The sequence below is a fragment of the Anolis sagrei genome, chromosome 4 (assembly GCF_037176765.1).
Source record: "Anolis sagrei isolate rAnoSag1 chromosome 4, rAnoSag1.mat, whole genome shotgun sequence".
In the NCBI taxonomy this organism is placed as follows: Eukaryota; Metazoa; Chordata; class Lepidosauria; order Squamata; family Dactyloidae; genus Anolis; species Anolis sagrei.
Window position 1 is genome coordinate 192,892,450 of NC_090024.1, and position 20,977 is coordinate 192,913,426.

Sequence of the window (20,977 nt, forward strand, 5' to 3'; positions counted from 1 at the left end):
GTTTTTGAAGGATGATTGTTTCAGTGATTGAACATGTTGATCACACATGTGTTGACTGAGTGTGTAGATCATATCAAAAAATTAAACAGCTTGTGTTTTTAGGATGGTTGCTTTTGGGGTTGCTGTGAAGGTCTTTGAAGTCAAATGAAAAGTGCAGCTGATAGGAGACCCATGTACGGATACTTGTCACAGCCTTTTCTCTAGTTTACTGTATATCTGTATAGTTGGATGAAGCATTAGTATGTCATGAGTTTGAGAAGGATGGGATACAAGTGTTTGAAATAAACAAGCAAACAAATAAATATATTAGCTTTGCTCACCAAGCAAAATCTTAGAGCAGAGTGTTGCTTGACTTTTAATGCATCGAAAATGGCAGACACCTTTTAGTTTTGTTTGCATATTATATAGGTAAGTGAAGTTACATCCTCAGATGACTTTGAAGATTCACAGTCCTTAAGTGATGACACAGACATCGAAGTTACCCCTGAGGTATGTATACTCAAGGCTTCCTGTCCTTCATTCATTTGATGTTTGGAAATTTAAAGGATACGTTTAGATATATGTCACAGTACTTTACTGCATCTCTTTAAACCTTAAGCAGTGCAATATGATGCTTCACTTGTTAGGATGTTTTAAACAAACAGTGTGTATCAAATCAGTTTGTAAGTTTTATTGATGGTAACTGAATTTTGAGCACAAAAGCTGTCAAAGATTTAACTAAAAAACAATGCAATAGTCTTCATGGTTAGTTTATTGTGCCCCTCCAAGCTTTCTGTAATATTCTTCTGTTCATTCTCTTCATGTTGGGGTGAGGTTCTTATTTCGTTATGTCATATAGATATGGTATGTACCAGGGGTCCTCAAACTAAGGCCCGGGGGCCAGATACAGCCCTCCAAGGTCATTTATCCGGCCCTCACTCAGGGAGGGTCAACCTAAGTCTAGAATGACTTGAAAGCACACAACAACAATCCTATCTCATCAGCCAAAAGCAGGCACACACTTCCCATTGAAATACTAATAAGTTTATATTTGTTAAAAACAATACAATACTTAAAGTGACGAACAATTTTAATTGTTTTTTGCACTACAAATAAAATATGTTCAGTGTGCATAGGAATTCATTCATGGTTTTTTCAAATTATAATCTGGCCCTCCAATAGTTTGAGGGACTGTGACCTGGCCCTCTGTTTAAAATGTTTGAGGACCCCTGGTATATACTCAAGTATAAGCCGACCCGAATATAAGCCAAGACACCTAATTTTACCATAAAAAATCTGGGAAAATGTATTGACTCAAGTGTAAGCTGAAGGTGGGAAATGCAGCAGCTACTGGTAAATTTCAAAATAAAAAATTCAAAATAAAAATAGATACCAATAAAATTACATTAATTTGAGGCATTGTTTTTTGAATATTTATATAAAACTGTAATTTAAGATAAGACTGTCCAACTGATTAAACCAGCATGCTAATCTTCTTTAATGTAAATGTGCTTATATGGTATATCTCAATGTAAATGGCTTATATGGTATATCTCCTTCTAATAATAATAAAGAACAAAATAATAAATGTAATAATAATAGAGTAAAATAATAAATGTAATAAAAATAAAGTAAAATAATAAATAACCTTGACTCGGGTATAAGTCAAGGGGGCTTATTCAGCTTAAAAGGGGGCAGAAAAACTCGTCTTATACTCGAGTATATGCGGTATAGCTCAGTTGGTAAAGCTTCTGACAAAGAAGCTCCTTTTTACAAAGCCCATTCAGCACTCTTTCCTCCTCAGTCTTTGCCTAAGTGGAATTTTCTTTACAGCATCAACATTGAATGAGTTGGGTGATGATGAAGGCTTGGAGAAACAGACTTTCATTGTTGAGTGGAAGCAGTGCGTTTGCATTAATAATGCAGTAAAGCTTCGTTTGGAAAATAATGGACTTTTACTCTATCTAATCTTGCTGTAGCTGTATATGCTGCCTACAATAGGCAAGATAAACAGCAATTGCTTCCGGAATTGTTTAATGAGCAGCATGAGTGAATGGCACAATAAATTAAATAAGAAAGCAGGTTATCCTGCCTTGCCACCTATCCCCGCATGTTAGGAAAAAAAAATAGAGCCATATATTTCCCCATCAAAAAAAGAGTAAATTATAAGATAAGAGGATGGTGAAAAGAAAAACCTATTCTGGATCCATCCCCAGAAATAGAGAAAAGTGGCTAGAGGAATTAGCTGGGAAGTTGTAGTGTGGGAGCCAGGCAGATTCCCCAGCTTTTGCAGGTATCCATTGTGAACAAAAGCAGGATATCTCATACTTGCTTGATGTCCTGTTGCAGGTAATAAGTTAACAGAAATGTCCATCTAGTACCATCACATTTAATTTAGACGTAATACTTTGAGGGAGGAACAGCCAGATAAATGTCTTCATAGTTTTGTTATAGCTAAATTCACTGGCCAGATTTAACTTGGTTTAAAATATTGATGGTGAGGCTTTCTTTGACACATTTGAAGCAAAGCAGATCGGTACAGCAGTTCTTGAGCATTGAACTTTGAAAGGAGTTGCGTCTGTAGAGGGAAGTGACATGATCTGCTTTGATATGGCAATTTCTGAAAGATCTCTGTTGTGATTTCTCCACAAGGACATTTGCAATAAAAAAAATCAGTGAATGACATGATTTCTATGTTATTCTCTTTCATTTTTCTTTTGGAGATTGTGCTTTGCAAGAGAAGACATGCATATTCTGGTCCTCATAGTCTGCAGAATCAAGCTGTGCTTCTTTTTAATGTGGCATGTGTGACTGTTTGACAAATTGGGATGACTCTGGTGTTAGACAGCAGAATTATAGCTCAACCCAGAAAGCTGTTGCCCTTGGTGTATGTGGTGATCAAGGAAACCACCATCAATTGTGTAGATTCTGCAGATTTTATTTAATTAGTGCCTGAGGAAGGCACTTCTGACTAAAGAACTATCTTTTCTTGAATATAGAACACATCATTGAAAACTTATGATTAGGGAAGGGAAGGAAAAATTGTCCTGTAGTGTTCCACAAAGTTGGCAATCCGAGTGAGATTGAGAAGCTAAATATGCACCCATTCACTTGTGTTTTGTTTGCTTTCCTCTTTCATTTATTAGGATGGTTGGCAGTGCACCAAATGCAAGAAGTTGAACTCCCCCATCAAACGATACTGCGTACGCTGCTGGGCCTTAAGGAAAGACTGGTTCTTTGATTGCCCCAAACTAAAACATTCTGTCTCCACATCCAACATTGCTTCACTGCAAAGTACAGAGGAGGCAGAAGGGATGGATGTCCCAGACTGCCGAAGAACAGTATCTGCTCCAATCGTACGCCCTAAAGACCTGTGCAGTTCAGACGTAACTTGTAGCTCAAGCCCTAAAAGCTCCATGGATTCTTTAGATGTGGCACAGTTGTGTGAACAAAGAAAACCTTTGCTGCAGTTAGGTAAGCGGAAAGAAAAGGAAGAGGAAGAAGCTCAATCCCTCGAGAGTTGCAAAGAATTGCTAAAACCTTGCCTTATGTGTCAGAAGAGGCCACGGAACGGCAATATTGTCCATGGAAAGACAGCTCATCTTGTGGCATGTTTTCCATGTGCCAGAATGTTAAAAAAGATGCGATCACCTTGTCCTCTGTGTAAGAAACAGATTCACGTTGTGATCAAGACTTACATAGCATAGCTGTTTTACTTGCTGAGGGCTGTAAAGGATACAGCTTTTAGCATTACATATGTAATGAGATGGTGCTTACAGTTGTTATTTTTCTGTTTACATTAGGATCCCATATCCACAAGGACATGCTCTTACCAAGACCTCAGTTACCTGAAAGTACGGATATGACTAAATGCCATTAAATTATTTAACGCCCAGGTTTAGCATACCATAACTTTGAGTGTAGGTCTAGAGCAGGCATTGGCAAACTTCAGCCCTCCAGGTGTTTTGGACTTCAACTTCCACAATTCCTAACAGTCTCAGCCCACCCACCCCCAGCTGCTTAAGTGGCTGAGGGGGCAAAGAAAGGGGCCTGAGGCTGTTAGGAGTTATGGGAGTTGAAGTCCAAAACACCTAGAGGACTGAAGTTTGCCTATGCCTGGTCTAGAGATTTCAATGAACCATTTTTCCATGGGCACAGATAAGTGAATTTGTAGGTATTGTTTTTGCAGTTATGGGGTGGGTGAGGTGGGGATTGCTTATAGTTTGTGTTGGAGGGATTGCAAAAGTGAGGAGGCATGCTAGCCTGGGGGCACAAAGAGAAGCCTATTTCTGCTTCCTTTAAAAAAACTGCCTTCATATGACACGAGTCCACCTTAGTTAAGTATATGGTAAGTTATATATATTGAATATGTACTAACTTGCTTTTTGCATGTTGCACATGATTTTTTAAATGTCTGAAAGCCAGCTGTACTGATAGTTAGTTCCCAAGAACTGAGCATTTTTCTGACAGTTTAAAGTTTTTTGTCTACATATGATGCACCCTTGTGTTGGGTGCCTTTATCACTATATTGGGGCAGCTACTGAATGATATTTGCCATTTCGTTATTCCGTGTCTTCATTCTTCTGTGTATTCATATTAATCTTGGAGCATAGTTTTAAAAAGCTTTTATGTTGTGGGTTTTCCCCAGTACTCTGTGTGTGTATGTGTGTGTGTGTGTGTGTGTGTGTGAGAGAGAGAGAGAGAGAGAGAGAGAGACTTTCAACACTGTAAGAAGAAAGATGTATTTGTATTAAGATCGTTCCATGTATATTGTATTTTTCTCTGTTAGCTCAAAGCTATGAGTGCTGTGTGACTTATGTTGATTTGCCATAACTATAGCTTTCATGAGGCTGGAATGACTGTATTTGTTCTCATTCTTCTAATTCAGTGGTTCTCAACCTGTGGGTCCCCAGATGTTTTGGCCTTCAACTCCCAGAAATCCTAACAGCTGGTAGACCTGCTGGGATTTCTGGGAGTTGTAGGTCAAAACACCTGGGGACCACACAGGTTGAGAACCACTGCTCTAACTGCTAAACTTTATATTGTGCCTTGAATTGCTGAGGCTAAAATGGATCACATTGCTAGACATTAGGATATGCCAGGAACCATTTTTAAAGGTAAAGTATCATAAAGATTTCAAAACTCTCCATAATTGTCAAAAGCACTATAAAACTAGACTATGCATATATTAAAATTTTAGAATTTCTCAAGTCAACAAACTTTTCAATGCTGGACTTGAAGGATATAACTAGATTATATACTTAATATGCGGCCGCCCAGTAGAGATTCCCAGTTAACCCTCTGTCGTGATGACTTAGTGTGAATTTGTACATAATCTCTTCCCATTTTTGGATGCTAGTATCAACATTTGGGAAGCTACATAGAAAAACATGTCCATGTTATGGGAGAAAGTTACATTATATAATATATTTGGGCAGCTACTGATGAAAGAAGACATTTGCTACTTTATTCTGTGTCTCTTGTGCTCTCCATATTATTTTGTGTGTGTGTGTGTGTGTGAGAGAGAGAGAGATGAGACAAAACTGCAGTACTGTTTAAAGAAAGATATATTTTATTAAATTTGTGCAGTTCATATTTTATTTTTCTATGTTAGCTCAAAGCCATGAATACTGTGCGGCCAGACTTATCTAGTGAATTGTCAGGTTTTGTTGTTAGATGCCACAAACATTCTTCAGACAAGATGTGGGGCCCTGTGCTCCATCCTGGTCAATGGCTTTTATGTGTGAATTGTCTGCTAAATGTGAATTTCAAGTGCTCAGGTCTAACCAACACTTGACTGCTGCACTTGAGCAGCAGCCAATGATAATTGGATCTGTACAGATTCCTCCAGTCTGGGTTCCTGTTTTTCTTTCCTTGTGGATAAAAAATTCCCTTACATTGTAGATGCTCTGGTTTGTACATTTTCTGTAATTTACTTAAATAAAATTCTGCAGGCGTGTTAAATGCAGTGTTATGCCACAATCAGATGATTGAACTTGTACTTAGAAGGAACTGTTCAAATAATACTCCCCATCTCATATTCAGAGTTTAATTATAGAGCTGCAATAAGGTTATGTTACAAGGTAAAGAAATCAGAATGTTGTCTTAACTTGTCTTTCATCCAGATATTTAAATTGCTTACTGTAGGATGTACTTCAAAAAGGCAATGTCAACATATAGTGTTGCCCTTGAGAGGGGACCTGTATTGGAAAGTTTTGTGCATGCAGATCTGCATTTTAGAACATTTCTTCTCTTTGAAAGAGTTCTCAATCTTATTGTGGCACTAACTAAAATTACAGCTTGAAACTAAACAGCAATTTTCCTGTTCTGTTTTCATCAGAGATTACTTGTGGCTATGACATACCTTTTATTTCTAGTTTGCCCCAGAGAGAAGAGAACAGTACCACTTGGGGTCTTCAGTCTTCCACAGACATGTGTAAGAACTGTGTGTTGTAATGGTTAGAATGTTGTACTGGGAAACCCATATTCAAATCTGCACTCAACCATGAAGCTTGCCTTGTGATCATGATACTGAAAGAAGGGTGGGAGCAATGTGTGGGACTGAGCTAAAATGTAATAAATAAATAAGCTTTCTGACTAAGTATTTGTTTAACTTTATTAAAACAGAACAATCTAGCTCTGGGAACAATATTTCTAGGAAAAAACTGTTCTCATACTTACTTACTTACTTAGGCGATCTCTCGTTGGACGAGTAAGATGGTCTTCCATCATGGGTTTCCTTGTGGGTCCGTAGGTGGCTGTGGAGCCCTATTCTTGCTCTGCATCTTCTTCCACAGTGAGGGCATTGGTTTCCAGGTGGGAGGCAGTCTCGGTCGGGGTTGGCTTGGCGCGCCTTCCTCCTGGCACGTTTCTCTCTTTCACCCTAGTGTTGTGAGTTTGAATCGATTAATAGCAAGTATGTATCTGCCAATAGTTTGGAGGACGAGCTTGAGCCAGTATTTATACTTGTAGCTAAAATATGTGCTTTAGCTAGGTGATACATAAATAGCCAAAACATTTGGAATAATTTCCTCTTTAAGGCAACAAATTGGATGTTGTTGTAATCATTATCTGAACATAGATGGGATGCTGTTTCCACAAACCTCAGAGTGGGGGGATGGACATGAATGTGACCCATTGTTGCACTCCAGAGCAGGATCCCCTCTGACTTTAAACACTACACAGTTGAGTTAAAATAGCAATTAGTTTATTGGAGGTAATAAAAGCCAAAGCAATAAAATTAATCAACAGTAAAAGGGTAAATCCAAATGAGTAGGAAGAAAAAGGAGTAATTAGTCCAAAGGAGTCCATGAAACTATATGCTTGATTTCAAAAGCAAATAACGGCAAAGGCACTTAAAACAGGAATCAAACAAAGACAAGGGTCCAAGAACTTGGCATGAAGAACTTAACGTGAATCCAACATTGCTTTGTCTGAAGATAGATTCTGTACTTGGCACTTATAACCCTGCCGTATTTCTCAAACAGTTAAGAACGGATTTCTCCTTAACTTTGGTTTCACTTCTAACTTCTGCTGTAATCTGGCTGGGCTCCATAATTGCTCGTTTGTTTGTCTTTGCTGGCTAAAAACACTTCTGCTGTCCAAGGCTTCATTAAAATCTACACCTGGAGATAACTGACCAGAGGACTGCGGCACAGAGACTGGGTTCTATGGCTATGCTCCAGAAGTATTCTCTCATGACGTTTCGCCTACATCTTTGGCAGACATCCTCAGAGGTTATGAGGTCTGTTGGAAACTAGGAAAATGGGATTTATATGGTTACTTAGGCGATCCCTTGTTGGACGAGTAAGATGGTCTTCCATTATGGATTTCCCTGTGGGTCCGTATGTGGCTGTGGAGCCCTATTCTTGCTCTGCATCTTCTTCCGCAGTGAGGGCATTGGTTTCCAGGTGGAAGGCAGTCCCGGTCGGGGTTGGCTTGACGCGCTTTCCTCCTGGCACGTTTCTCTCTTTCACCCTCCACTCGTGCCTCCTCAAATTCTGTAGCACTGCTGGTCACAGCTGTCTTCCAGCTGGAGCGCTCAAGGGCCAGGGCTTCCCAGTTCTCAGTGTCTATGCCAGAGTTTTTAAGGTTGGCTTTGAGCCCATCTTTAAATCTCTTTTCCTGTCCACCAACATTCCGTTTTCCGTTCTTAAGTTCAGAGTAGAGCAACTGCTTTAGGAGACGGTGGTCAGGCATCCGGACAACGTGGCCGGCCCAGCGGAGTTGATGTTGGAGGACCATTGCTTCAATGCTGGTGGTCTTTGCTTCTTCCAGCACACTGACGTTTGTCCGCTTGTCTTCCCAGGAGATTTGCAGGATTTTCCGGAGGCAGCGCTGATGGAAACGGTCCAGGAGCTGCATGTGATGTCTGTAGACAGTCCATGTCTCACAGGCATAGAGCAGGGTTGGGAGGACAATAGCTTTATAGACAAGCACCTTGGTCTCCCTACGGATGTCCCGGTCCTCAAACACTCTCTGCTTCATTCTGGAAAATGCTGCACTTGCAGAGCTCAGGCGGTGTTGTATTTCAGCGTCGATGTTGACTTTGGTGGAGAGGTGGCTGCCAAGGTAGCGGAAATGGTCCACATTTTCTAATGTTACGTCATTAAGCTGTATTACTGGCATTGGAGAGGGATGGGCTGGTGACTGCTGGAACAGCACCTTGGTTTTCTCAATGTTCAGTGACAGGCCGAGCTTCTCATATGCTTCTGCGAAGGTGTTTAGAGTGGCTTGTAGATCTTCTTCTGAATGCGCACAGACGACATTGTCATCAGCATACTGGAGTTCTATAACAGCTGTTGTTGTAACCTTGGTTTTGGCTTTCAGTCTGCTGAGGTTGAATAGCTTGCCATCTGTCCGATAGATTATTTCCACTCCGGTGGGAAGCCTCCCGTCAACAAGTGAAGTATCATAGCGATGAAGATGGAGAATAGAGTTGGGGCAATAACACATCCCTGTTTGACACCGGATTCCACTTTAAATGGGTCACTTTGGGAGCCACTGCTGTCCAAGACTGTTGCCATCATGTCATCATGGAGGAGCCGCAGGATGTTCACAAATTTGTTAGGGCACCCGATTTTGTGGAGGATGGTCCAGAGAGCGCTGCGATTCACTGTGTCGAATGCCTTTGCAAGGTCGATGAATGCCATGTACAGAGGTTGGTTTTGTTCCCTGCATTTTTCTTGGAGCTGTCGTGCAGTGAAGATCATGTCCACGGTTCCTCTGGAGGGGCGGAAGCCATTCTGAGATTCTGGGAGGGTGTCTTCTGAGAGGGGCAGAAGGCGGTTTGCAAGGATTCTTGCGAGGATTTTCCCAGCGGAGGTTAGAAGGGAGATACCTCGATAGTTTCCGCAGTCTGTTCTTTCCCCTTTTTTGAAGAGGGTGATGATGGTGGCGTCCTTGAAATCTGCTGGGATTTTCTCGGTCACCCACACTTTTTCTATGAGCTGGTGGAGTTGGTGTGTCAGCTCAGGTCCTCCCTCTTTAAAGATTTCAGCAGGGATCCCATCTGGTCCACTGGCTTTGTTATTCTTCTGTTGGTTGATGGAATTGCTGACTTCTTCCAAACTAGGCAGTGCTGCAAGCTCATCCCTGGTTTGTTGTTGTGGGATTTGTGAGAGGACCTCTTTGGCCACATTGGAGCTGCGGTTCAGGAGGCTTTGGTAGTGTTCTTTCCAATGTAGTGCAATTGAGTTTTGGTCCTTCAGGAGTTTGGTTCCATCTGATGAGCGTAGAGGCTGTATGCCATGGTTTCTTGGTCCATAGATGACCTTTGTGGCTTTGAAAAATCCCTGAGCATTATGGGTATCTGCCAGGATTTCTTCGGCCTTCTTTGTCCACCAGATGTTCTTGAGTTCTCTTGTCCTTCTTTGGACCTCAGCTTTTGCACTGGCGTAGATCTTTTTCTTAGCAGCACTGTTGATGTCTCTCTGCCATGCTTGGAAGGCTTTCCTTTTCTTGTCAGTTAGCTGTTGGATCTCGATGTCATTTTCATCAAACCAGTCTTGATGTTTCTTGGCTTGGTATCCAATAGTTTCTTCGCAGGCTTGAATGATGGAAGTCTTCAGTTTGTTCCAATGTTCCTCGACATTTTCGGGGTGTACTGTGGGTAGATGGTCCTTGAGTGCTATTTGGAGATGGGCTCGTCTGGAGGGCTCCTGAAGGGCTTGGGTGTTCATTTTGCGCCTTGCCTTCCTTCCTTGGAGTCTGCGCTTGAGAGCGATCTTGATAGCCATCGAGGATCGAATTAGCCTGTGGTCAGTCCAGCAGTCGTCAGCACCTGTCATGGCTCTTGTGAGGAGCACGTCACGGCGGTCTCTGGCGCGTGTGATTACGTAGTCTAAGAGGTGCCAATGCTTTGACCGGGGGTGCTTCCATGATGTCTTGAACTTGTTTTTCTGGCGGAAGAGCATGTTGGTGATGACAAGGTTGTGCTCCGCACATTTGGTGAGAAGCAGGATGCCATTTGAGTTGCTGTTTCCAACCCCGTCTTTTCCTATGGTCCCTGGCCACAGGTCGAAGTCTCGCCCGACTCTTGCATTAAAGTCCCCCAGGAGGATGATTTTGTCCTCCTTAGGTATCCCCGATAGGACGGTGTCCAGCTGACAGTAGAATTTCTCCTTGATGTCTTCGTCAGCATCTAGTGTTGGTGCATAAGCACTTATGATGGTTGCCCGTTGGTTTTTGGCAAGATCGATTCGGAGGGTTGAAAGACGTTCGTTGATGCCAGTGGGTGCTTCGGTCAGATGTTTCACCAGATCATTCCTGATAGCAAAGCCAACTCCGTGCAGTCTTTTGTCTTCTTCGGGCAGTCCCTTCCAGAAGAAGGTGTAGCCTCCTTTTTCTTCCTTCAGCTGTCCCTCTCCTGCTCTCCGGGTCTCCTGAAGGGCTGCTATGTCGATGTTGAAGCGTCCCAGCTCCCTTGCAATGATGGCAGTTCTGCGTTCGGGGCGTTCACTGCCACTGTTGTCCATCAGAGTCCGTACGTTCCACGTACCGAAGTTCATTTTCCTTTTTTGGCCGCAGGGTGGTGACCCCACTGGACGCGGCAGTCCAGTCAGGGATAAGTGAGGCAGACTATGTTTAGGGCACCTTTTCTAGCCCCCTCCCCATGTGGGGTGAGCAGAGTGGGTCCTCAATAGGGCTGCTCAGTCGCGGATACAGCTGCCGAACTACTCAACTGCCTCAGACCTTGAGGTAGAACGACTGAGTCTGTACCCACCGCCCATGTGCCAGTCTGTGACTAGGGGCTTCCCGATTTCACAGTCCTGCCCCCGTCGCCACTCGCTGATCGCCATGGGGCTTTGGTTGGTTTGTTTGTTTTTTTCTTGGAAGACGCCTGTGCGTGGGTTTTTTAATGTGTGGAGGTCAGTGCACAACTGATCAACACACAGACTTCACAGAGTGAGGTTCCACTAGTGATGTAGTTTAACACAATGACCGTGGCTTCTCAGTCTGTTGCAGCCTTCTTCCGCCTTCGCAGCCGTTGTAACATGTACCATGTTATCCTCCGCCTGCTCTGCCGTTGAGGTCTTTAGGTCTTCGGACTGTGCTTGGTCTGGAACCTCCCCCGCGGCCACTCCTGGGAGTGCACGACTCCAGTTGTTGTGCCTACAGGTTCATCGGAACGCGCAAGCCCCCTCACCACGACAAGGTGACAGTCCATCAAGGGGGGGGGGGGATTTATATATCTGTGGAATGTCCAGGGTGGGAGAAAGAACTCTTGTATATTGGAGGTAGGTGTGAATGTTGCAATTGGCCATCTTGATTGGTATTTAATAGCCTTGTAGTTTTCAGGGCATAGCTTCTTATTGCCTGGGGGCATCCTTTGTTGAGAGTTGATTAGCTATCCCTGATAGTTTCTTGTCTGGAGCTCCTCTGTCTTTACCGTAAATAAATTTACTTTATTTACAAGCATGTGGACAATTTCAACAGAAAGGAAGAACCATGAAAATGAACAAAGTCTGTCTACCAGTATTTAAAAAACTCTAAAAAGCTCTAAAATCATAACCGTAAATAAAGATGAGAAATAAATATTAAGACTTATTACAATAAGATAATTCAGATTAAAATAATAAATACAAATAATAAGGAAAACAATTATACCAATAAAGCATAAGACATAACTAATCAGGGTTGCATGTTAGAGACTGAATATTGAATCCGATTCTTATGTCACAGTTCAAATGTTTGTGGGTTTCAGTACAGATATGCAAATCCAGTTGGGATAATGAAAGAAGGTGTGCACGAAGAATTTGAAGTTTATATTGAGTAATGATTAGAAATAATTTTAATAAGATGATGTACAAATGGTATTTGACACCAGAGAGGCTTTCTAAGATGTATGTGGCTCTAGCAAATGTTGGAAATGTGAGCACAATGTTGGGACATTTTATTATATGTGGTGGTCTTGTGAAAAGGCCCAGAAATATTTGACTCAGTTACATTTGATGATATTAAGAATATATTATTAAGGTTAAATTCACAATGCAACCAAAGCTCTATATGTTGGGAATGTTGGACAACCATTTAGAAAGAAGACTTTATTGCAATATATAACAACATCAAGAATTGCTTATGCTCAGAGATTGAAGGAACCAGGTACTCCAACACAAGAAGGATGGCTGAAGAAGATTTGCAAACTAGCTGAGACGGTCAAATTAACTATGCTGATTAACTTCAAGAAAGATTGAGTGTATTTATTTATTTATAATTCCTTATTTTAATAGGTATTTAATTTTAGTTCTGTAGTACGTAGTAATAGTAGTACATAGAATGTAATTCTGTGTTTTTGTTATTATATTACCTCAGTTTTCTTTTGTGTTCTATTGTTGCTGTTCTCTTATTTTTTTTTATCTCCCTTGAATAAAAATCATACATGGTTTTAAATGTTACTGAGAATTTTAGTTCTTCTTTCACATCCATAGCATAGCAAATTCCATTTGTAAATAGTAGAAAAGGACTGAGAAAATTGACAAAGACCTGCTGCTCTGTAGAAATAGCTGCAATATTGCTCAGCTACAACTGGATGGCACCAGTTGCACACAAGAAGCAATCAACTCAAGTGTGTAATATTTGCATTGATCTTATCTTAAATAAGAAAAATGAGTGCATCAGTACAAATATTTTGATGCAATCTGTTATACAGACTCCATTGAGAGTAAGCAAGGAAGGTTAGCAGATACTGGGAGGTTAGAGCAATAACCCACTTCAATAAATGTGTCCAGAGGTTGTTGGTAAGAAGAGCTTTTTGAGCCACATAAAAATTACTACAAGTAATGTTTCAAGCGCTAAGAAATCCTTATAGACATACAAAGCTATTTTTATGAGATAATTAGCATTATAGATTGCCTTGAACAGCAGGAGAACTGATGTATGTGAAGGAATCTTGTAGCATCTTTTAGACAGAAAGAAGGCTAGGTGTAATGCCAGTCTCCAAGCTCACCTTTATTGGGTTTTGTAATTGTGTACTACAGATATCCCTTTGCAATGCACATATGTATGTTTTTCCATAAATGCATAGTGTTTGGAAATATACAGGGTTAGTCAAAATGCATAGGCCAATAAGCCATTCAATTGAATGGCTTATTGGCCTATGCATTTTTACTAACCCTGTATAACCTGACGTAGGATTGGAAGAAATGGGCCTACTCAAGTATAACATGTGAACAAAAAATAAGATATTATCAGAGACATAATGCTTTTCTGCTCTAATCAGTGCAGCTCTTTTGTTTTAAAAAGTCCTGTTTTTCTTTTTGCCCCTTATCATTTGTTTTTAACAGAAACAAATACTTTGTTTCTGTTGGGGGGCTTTTGATGAGTCAACGAGAAAGTTGGAGCCAACACTTCCTTCCTTCAGTATACTTGAAATGCTTCCTGTGTAGGGGCAAAGAAACTAAAATATTCCCCAAAAAGCAGGAGCTCCTTTTCCAGTGGGGCAGGCGAGGATGGGCACCACGAAAGTTGAATGTTTTGAACGCAAAAAACCAATTTATTGCATGGCCATAGCAATAATGACAAACCAACACACAGGAATGCAATCAAATGGTTTGTCACAACCCCCAATGGGGCTGCCCAGCTTTTCTCACTTTGGTAGCAAATGGAATATATATTTTCATTGGTTCCCAAAGAGAAATCATTTTATTGGTCTAAGCTAGCTATGCAGTTGTTCATTAGTTGCTTATGATTTTGATTGGCATTATATTTGTCTTGGCATTGAATGTTTGCCATATATATGTACATTGTAATCCACCCTGAGTCCCCTGCGGGTAAAGTATAAATACTGTAAATAAATAAATATATATATTTATTTAATTAGTTATATACCTTCTAAAAGACAACTACCCATTTCTCACTGTACTGAAACTCCTTAACCACCTATTTCTCAATGTACTGAAACTCCTTAACCACCTGTTGTTTCTCACTGTACTGAAACTCCCTAAAGTTGTACTTTAGCTAATCTTAGATGAACAGTATCTGTTGGTCCTGCTAGTCTTCTCTTGGACTTTCAAGCAATAATGATGTGATCTAATGCAAGTAGATCTTACTGAGTTTAATGGATCTTATTCCTAAGTAAGTGTGTACGGCATAACAGCCTTGGTCACTCCATGTTTTCCAGAACTTTCATATTGACCTCTTGTCTCTTCTAATTACACTCATTGATATGCACCATTGCCTCTCCGTCTCCATCCGTAGCTCTCCAGAATGATCTTTTGAGAAGAATTGGAAACATATTTGTGTAGACTTGTATCATTTCAAGACCAGCTAATTTGAGCTCTTGCTTTACCTTCTTTTTGGATGGACAGGAGCTGTCTGCTCTTGATTTGGCTTGATACAGCAAGTTTAATCTCCTTTGATAAGAGGGCTTATTAGAGTGTGATGAAATTATTCACTTCTGCCTACTCAACAGTCAAACAAACACCTAATTTACTGTCAATTAAATACTTCTAGGGTTTTTTTTCTAGTGCATTAACCTTTTTGCATTAAAAAGAGCAGAACATGCAGGTGTGAATTCTCTGCAGGGATCAGTTCAGTGATATTTTCAGTTCTGAGATGCTAATATCCCTACTGAATTCTATATTTTTGAGGGAAGGGTGAAAGAATGATATCCTAAATGGTGTAATGCAAGGGACTTGAACCCTGCTCCTATCTCTATTTTCAGGTTAGTTGTTACTGGTCTGTATACTGTTCATGCCCATTCTTATGCAAAGCCTTCTCCTTTAGATGGGACAGTTGTTACTGGACTACCATAAAATTGAAGAAAAACCTTGCTTTAAAACCTGCAAATTCAAGAAGATAGAACGATGAACGACAAAGGATAAATTTGTAGTAGAAACATTAGATAAACACAATGGAAGTGTTCAGAGAGAGCTATTTGGTAATGGAAGAAAAACTAAAGCCTCCTGTGTTGCGTGACAATGAAGTCCAAAAGAAAAGCTACAAAATAATCACTCTGGTAGGCAATCTTTATGTATTATTTCGGTTGAAATAGGCCTTATGCATACATTACTTTTAGTGGTATGGGGTGTGAATAGTAATGTTGTTACTCTCATGCAAATTGATTGAATTTCAAGGCAAAATAATTACCTTCTACCACGAAGGTAACTGGGAATTCAGGAGTTACTTGTATATTTTGAGTCATGTGTTGAGGAGCCCCCCTTCAATACCAAGAGAAATGAAACAAATTGGGAGTTGTGTGCAAAAGAAGAATGTTGCATTATGTATAATTTGGGCTGCCTCATTCTTGACATCTCCAGTTTGAACATACTGCAAATGAGGCAGCGGGAACTTGTTAGTTGATAGAAATCTTTGAGGAATGAGTCTCAGCAATGTGTGTTCTTGAAGTTTCACCATGTTCCATTTTATTTCCTGCTTCCCAGCTGTCGACTGCACTGATGCCTTTGTGATTAATGTTGATGCCATATCTCTAGTGTTATTTCTACAGCTTCTGATGTCACCAGAGTCTTTCTTTAAAGGAAATGGCTCTGTGTTGATGAATATTGCATGGGGCTGAGCTGGCTCTACAATTTCCTATAGATTTTACAACTGTGGAGGTCTGTTTTACCTAATAAGGGCCATGGCAAGAGTCCAGATTTTGGAAGCAATGACCAGACTAATTGATGGCATAGCCAGATATCTCTAGGAAAACAAGCTAAAGTAACAGTGACTGTGTGATTAGCAAAAGGCCCAAAGAGACAATTCTCATGCCTATAATGCAGAACATGCTAATAAGTCCTAGCGGCTCATTAAGAGCAGCATTTCTTTTTGGAGACCTGTTTATGGTTAATTCAGCAAGGCATGTTAAGTTAACTGCAGACAAAAACAGTAGCACACCCTTCTCTGCTATTCTGAGCAAACTTGGCAGTGGGAGCTGTGAACTTGGCCTTCTTTGCTTACATGTACCGCATAGCACATGAATAGGGCTCTTATCCACATACCGTTTTCCTGTCCCTTTGTCCAAGGAGCATGGGACATCATACATGGTTCATGTGATTTCCCTGCTGCAATTCTTAGAACAAAATACAAAGGCAGGTGTGGGGATTATATAATCCTCCAGATGCCAGATTGCAAGTCCCAGAAGCCATAGCCCACACTAGTGATACGGAATGTTGGGAGCTACTATCAAAATAAGACCACCTCATTCCTACCCGATACATTTAACAGATGTTTATTTCATGGTTATCCATTGAGCTTCATAGGTGGCTGCAGGTATAAACCTGGGTGTCTCCTAATCTCTCATGTACTGTACTACACCTGGGGTTCTTAAACTTTTTCCACTCATTACCTCTTTCTGCCGAATACATTTTTACGTGACCCTTGGTATATAGTTATATAAAACAGGCATTAAAATCAAAATATTTATGGATAATAAATCAGCATTTGCAAGGGATGCAAAACAAATGATTTCTCATTTTATGAAGTACAGCTCAAGCATTATCTGCAGAGTCCACTGTAAACACTGCACGTAGTTGCTAACAGATTGTATAATTGTCTAAAACAGGCACTAAGGTTTTACTGGAGCAAATGTTTTCTCTATCTCAACTTTAAGGTAAGGGAACCCCATTTGGGGTTGTGTTGCCCATATTTTAAGAAGCAGTGTACGATACCACAGTCAACCCAAACCAATGTTGTTAAGGAGTGTCCGTAGTCAAACGAGGTTTTTGTATTTGCAAAAATGACCTGTCCGTATAATGCAGCGGTATGAGGTAGTGAGATGGAGGGAGAGGGAGCCATGAGATTTTGTGCAGTAAGTGGTTGTGAGTACTTTTACTTCCAGAAATCCTCATTATCCATGTGCCTGTGGCCAAAGGATACCTGCTGTAATCACACCTGCACTGTGTTTAATATGATTATGAGTCTTAGGATTTGCTAATCATGCAAAATTAAAGGCATGTGTTTAAACAAAACTTGATAATTACCACTGTTTAACTTTAATTTAAATTAGCATTATTAGTATTCTCATTAATAAGGAAATTAATTTGAAAATGAAATTAATGCAGGTTGGCTGACTTGAATTAATTACTTGGCTGATTAACTAAATGAATTCACATTAATTTAAATTCAGATCTTCCAACTCTGAACTGATTCAGATGTTGATGCTCCTCCAAGGTGATGAATCGGAATGTTTGTCCAAGTAAATAAACATATTTAAATTGTGCAGATGGAAAAGGCTGCTAATTCTGTCTCTTATTTGGTTGGCCTGAAAGCTACTGGAAGATAGCACACAGATTCCTCTAACTGTCAGTTGAAATAATATACAAGACAAGAAATAACCATGGAATGAAGCACAGGGCTGCCATAAGAGATACTTAGAATTCTCCACTGCAAAACTCCAGTGCCTCGCTAACTACAAATCCCAGGATTTCACAGGATGCAATCATGGTGATTAAAGTGGATTTATAGTGCTAGAATTGTGTACTGTGTAAAAAACCCCATGAAATTAACCTGGACTAGTGATTCTTTTAGCCTACTCTTTACTATACGGCTCAGTTTCCGATATGCATGTGCTAAAATAGGTTCAATGCACCCACATTTATCTAATGAAAGCAAACCCAGACATGCTGCCCTTGCAAATTGTTTAATTAATTAATTAATTAATTTACAGTACTTACATTCTACCCTTCTCACCCTGAAGTGGAATCAGGGTGGATCACAGAACACATATATGGCAAACATTCAATGCCTATTATTAAGCTTGGTTGATCAAGAAAAAAAATGGTTCTAAACTCGTATCGTATGTAGGGGGCGCTGGAGTTTCGATTTTTAAATTATTTACGAAATTTTCTTTTAAAAAAGATCAAAATTACCAGGAAATACAAATTGTTTCATTTCTTTCGTTAATGGAAGGTGCCCTCCCCTCCCCCCAGAACCATTAAAATCTCGCAGTTTCCTTTCCATCCCTTGCGGCAGAAGGGAGAGGTGGGCGTGGCCAAGGAAGCTCCTTGGAGGCCTCGCCCCCAGCGACCTCCAAAGAGCTCTGTGCTTGGTCACGCCCACCTCTCCCTTGGACAGCTTGCCAGGGAGGATAAAGAAAGGTGAGAGATTTAAAAAGTGTTGGTTTTTAAATGTCTCACCTTTCTTTCTCTTCCCTGGCAAGCTGTCCAAGGGAGAGGTGGGCATGGCCAAGGACAAAGCTCTGCGGAGGCCTCGCCCACCGCGACCTCCGAGCAAGTGCTGTGTTTGGCCACGCCCACCTCTCCCTTGGACAGCTTGCCAGGGAGGAGAAAGAAAGGTGAGAGATTTAAAAAGTGTTGGTTTTTAAATCTCTCTCTTTCTCTTCCCTGGCAAGCTGTCCAAGGGAGAGGTGGGCGTGGCCAAGGACAGAGCTCCTCAGAGGCCTCGCCCCCAGCCACCTCCGAGCGAGCGCTGTGCTTGGCCACACCCACCTCAATCCTCTTTGCATCGACGGCTTTGCGAGGTGGGCGTGGCTACGCCCAGCTCTTCTGCATCGCCGCTTGTCGCCAGGGAGGTAGTCACGCCCACCTCGCAAAGCCACCGATGCAAAGAGGAAGGAGGTGGGCGTGGGTAAGAACAGCTGTTCCTAAAGGACACGCCCCCAGCATTTACGATTCACTGGTGGAAGTTGTAAGGAAGATGGGGGCGTGGCTTCAATATGGCAAAAACACTTCCGGGTTGCCAAAATGCGTCGATATCACTTCTAAAGGTCTTAAAATAACAAATTAATAATGAATTAAGAAATCAACAAACTGGATCAACCAAGTCTACCTATTATACAATGACCGGGCATACAACAGATAGAGGTATATTTAGGCTTTTTCTCATCATTCGGCATCTTTTGGTGGCCACAGGGGTGCTGTTGCTCCATCTCCTTGCTGAAGAGCTTTCTTTGTTCATAAACCTTCCTCCAAAACGCCATGCCTAGAATACCTCCCCACTTAATGTGGTTCCTATTCATTTATTCACATTGCTTTTTTCGATTTTCTAGGTGGGCAAGGGAGCTGGGCTGAAGATTAGAACTCACCCTGACCTGGCTTCGAACTGTCAACTTTTCGGCTGCCTTTCGGCTACTCGTGATTAACCTGTGCTAAAACCAAGTAGATCTTACTACTGTTTTAACCTTAGTATTATCATTGCTGTCAAAAGCTGCCAAAACAATTTGGAACCTATAGCTATGTCTTCTGATTATTTAATCGCTTAATCTTTCAGGGCCAAAACAAGAAGCAGCCCCTCCTATCATGAAAATTTAATATGCAGATATGATAAATGTGGATTTGATTTGTGGGAATGAATGGAGTTGAATGGAAGAATAAATGAGTGGAACTAATAATTATGGAAACACCAGTCTAAAATATTAAGGCCTGCAATGACTAAACCTGCTTGCTGGACTGTAATTAAAAGTTGTTAATGACAGCTGAAAAAAGTAAACTGTGATAAGAACTGTGACAATGATAACAGAAATGTTGACAATGTTAAGGAAGTCAACACAAGGCTAACACCCATCAAGGAGAGTCAACATCTAGCCAGGAAACTGAGATGGAGCCAGGATGAATGATGTCTATCATTAATTTACAACTTTGGAACTACATCAGCAGAATATTCTTATAAAAGACTCAATCTAATAATTCTTAAGTGTGCCAGAACACAGGAGTCTGTTCCACCCACTATGCTCTGCTCCATTGGGAAGGAGAGAGATGGTATATTCAGAGAATGGCAGATTTTCATTGAAGCAGTCTGGCTACTTTGGCCTTCTTTCTCAAGGGAGGAGGAAGAAGTGTGCTTTTTGAGTCTTAGATTTTGTGCAGGGAGTCAGGTTCTGCTGTATGGAAAACAGAGATCTGATCCTTGGCATTGTGCTTAGTGAAAGGATGCATTTTGAAGTTTTGGCATTATGGAAGTTTTGGAACTCTGTTTTGGCAGGCTGCAGGAAAGCAGGGTCTGGCCTAACAGGTGCTTCTCCAAGGAGGGAGAAAATGATATGGTAATACTTGGATGCATGAGGATGAGTGCATGTACCTCTTTGGCTTTAACCTGTATATTCCCTTGGCTTTACAAAAGACATGCTTCTTAATATTGGTTCCTGAGAATCTGCTGCTTTAGGCAGTGTTCTCTCATTCAACCTTTGGGCCCTTTAGCTAGTCCCACCATCCTGGTCCTCAGGGTAACACTGATTTAAAAAGACTGACTTTGATCCTTTTTTTGTGCTTCCCCATGTCTTCTCAGCAAGGACACTCTTCCTGCAGTAGAAGAGAGTCTTCCTCTCTTCTACTGCAAGATGGAAGGAGATTGTTTTCCAGCATTTTGGTAGCAGTTCCATTGTCAGTCAATTTTAAACCATGAGTTTTAAATTTACATTCCATTATTATTGTATTTTATTTTAATCTTTGTACCATGTGTTTTAATGTATGTATTTTATTGTATTTATTTTATACTTTATGTTGATGTCTTTTGACCATGTTGTATCCCACCTTGCATAGAAGTGGGTAACAAATACAATCACCAGCGTCATCAGGCCCGTCACTCTGTAAGCTTTGACATT

At 40.9% G+C, this 20,977-nt stretch overlaps 1 protein-coding gene across 5 annotated transcripts in view; it reads left to right on the plus strand.

The window, feature by feature from the left end:
- Positions 1-6,580, plus strand: part of MDM4 (MDM4 regulator of p53) — a 35,395-nt gene extending 28,815 nt beyond the window's left edge. For all 5 annotated transcript variants that reach the window (XM_060772975.2, XM_060772973.2, XM_060772974.2 and 2 more), the window contains 2 exons: positions 409-489; positions 3,126-6,580. In XM_060772975.2, coding sequence (XP_060628958.1) covers positions 409-489; positions 3,126-3,686 — 642 coding nt within the window. In that variant the 3' untranslated portion in view covers positions 3,687-6,580. The remainder of the gene's footprint in view (positions 1-408; positions 490-3,125) is intronic.
- The last annotated feature ends 14,397 nt before the right edge of the window (positions 6,581-20,977 follow it).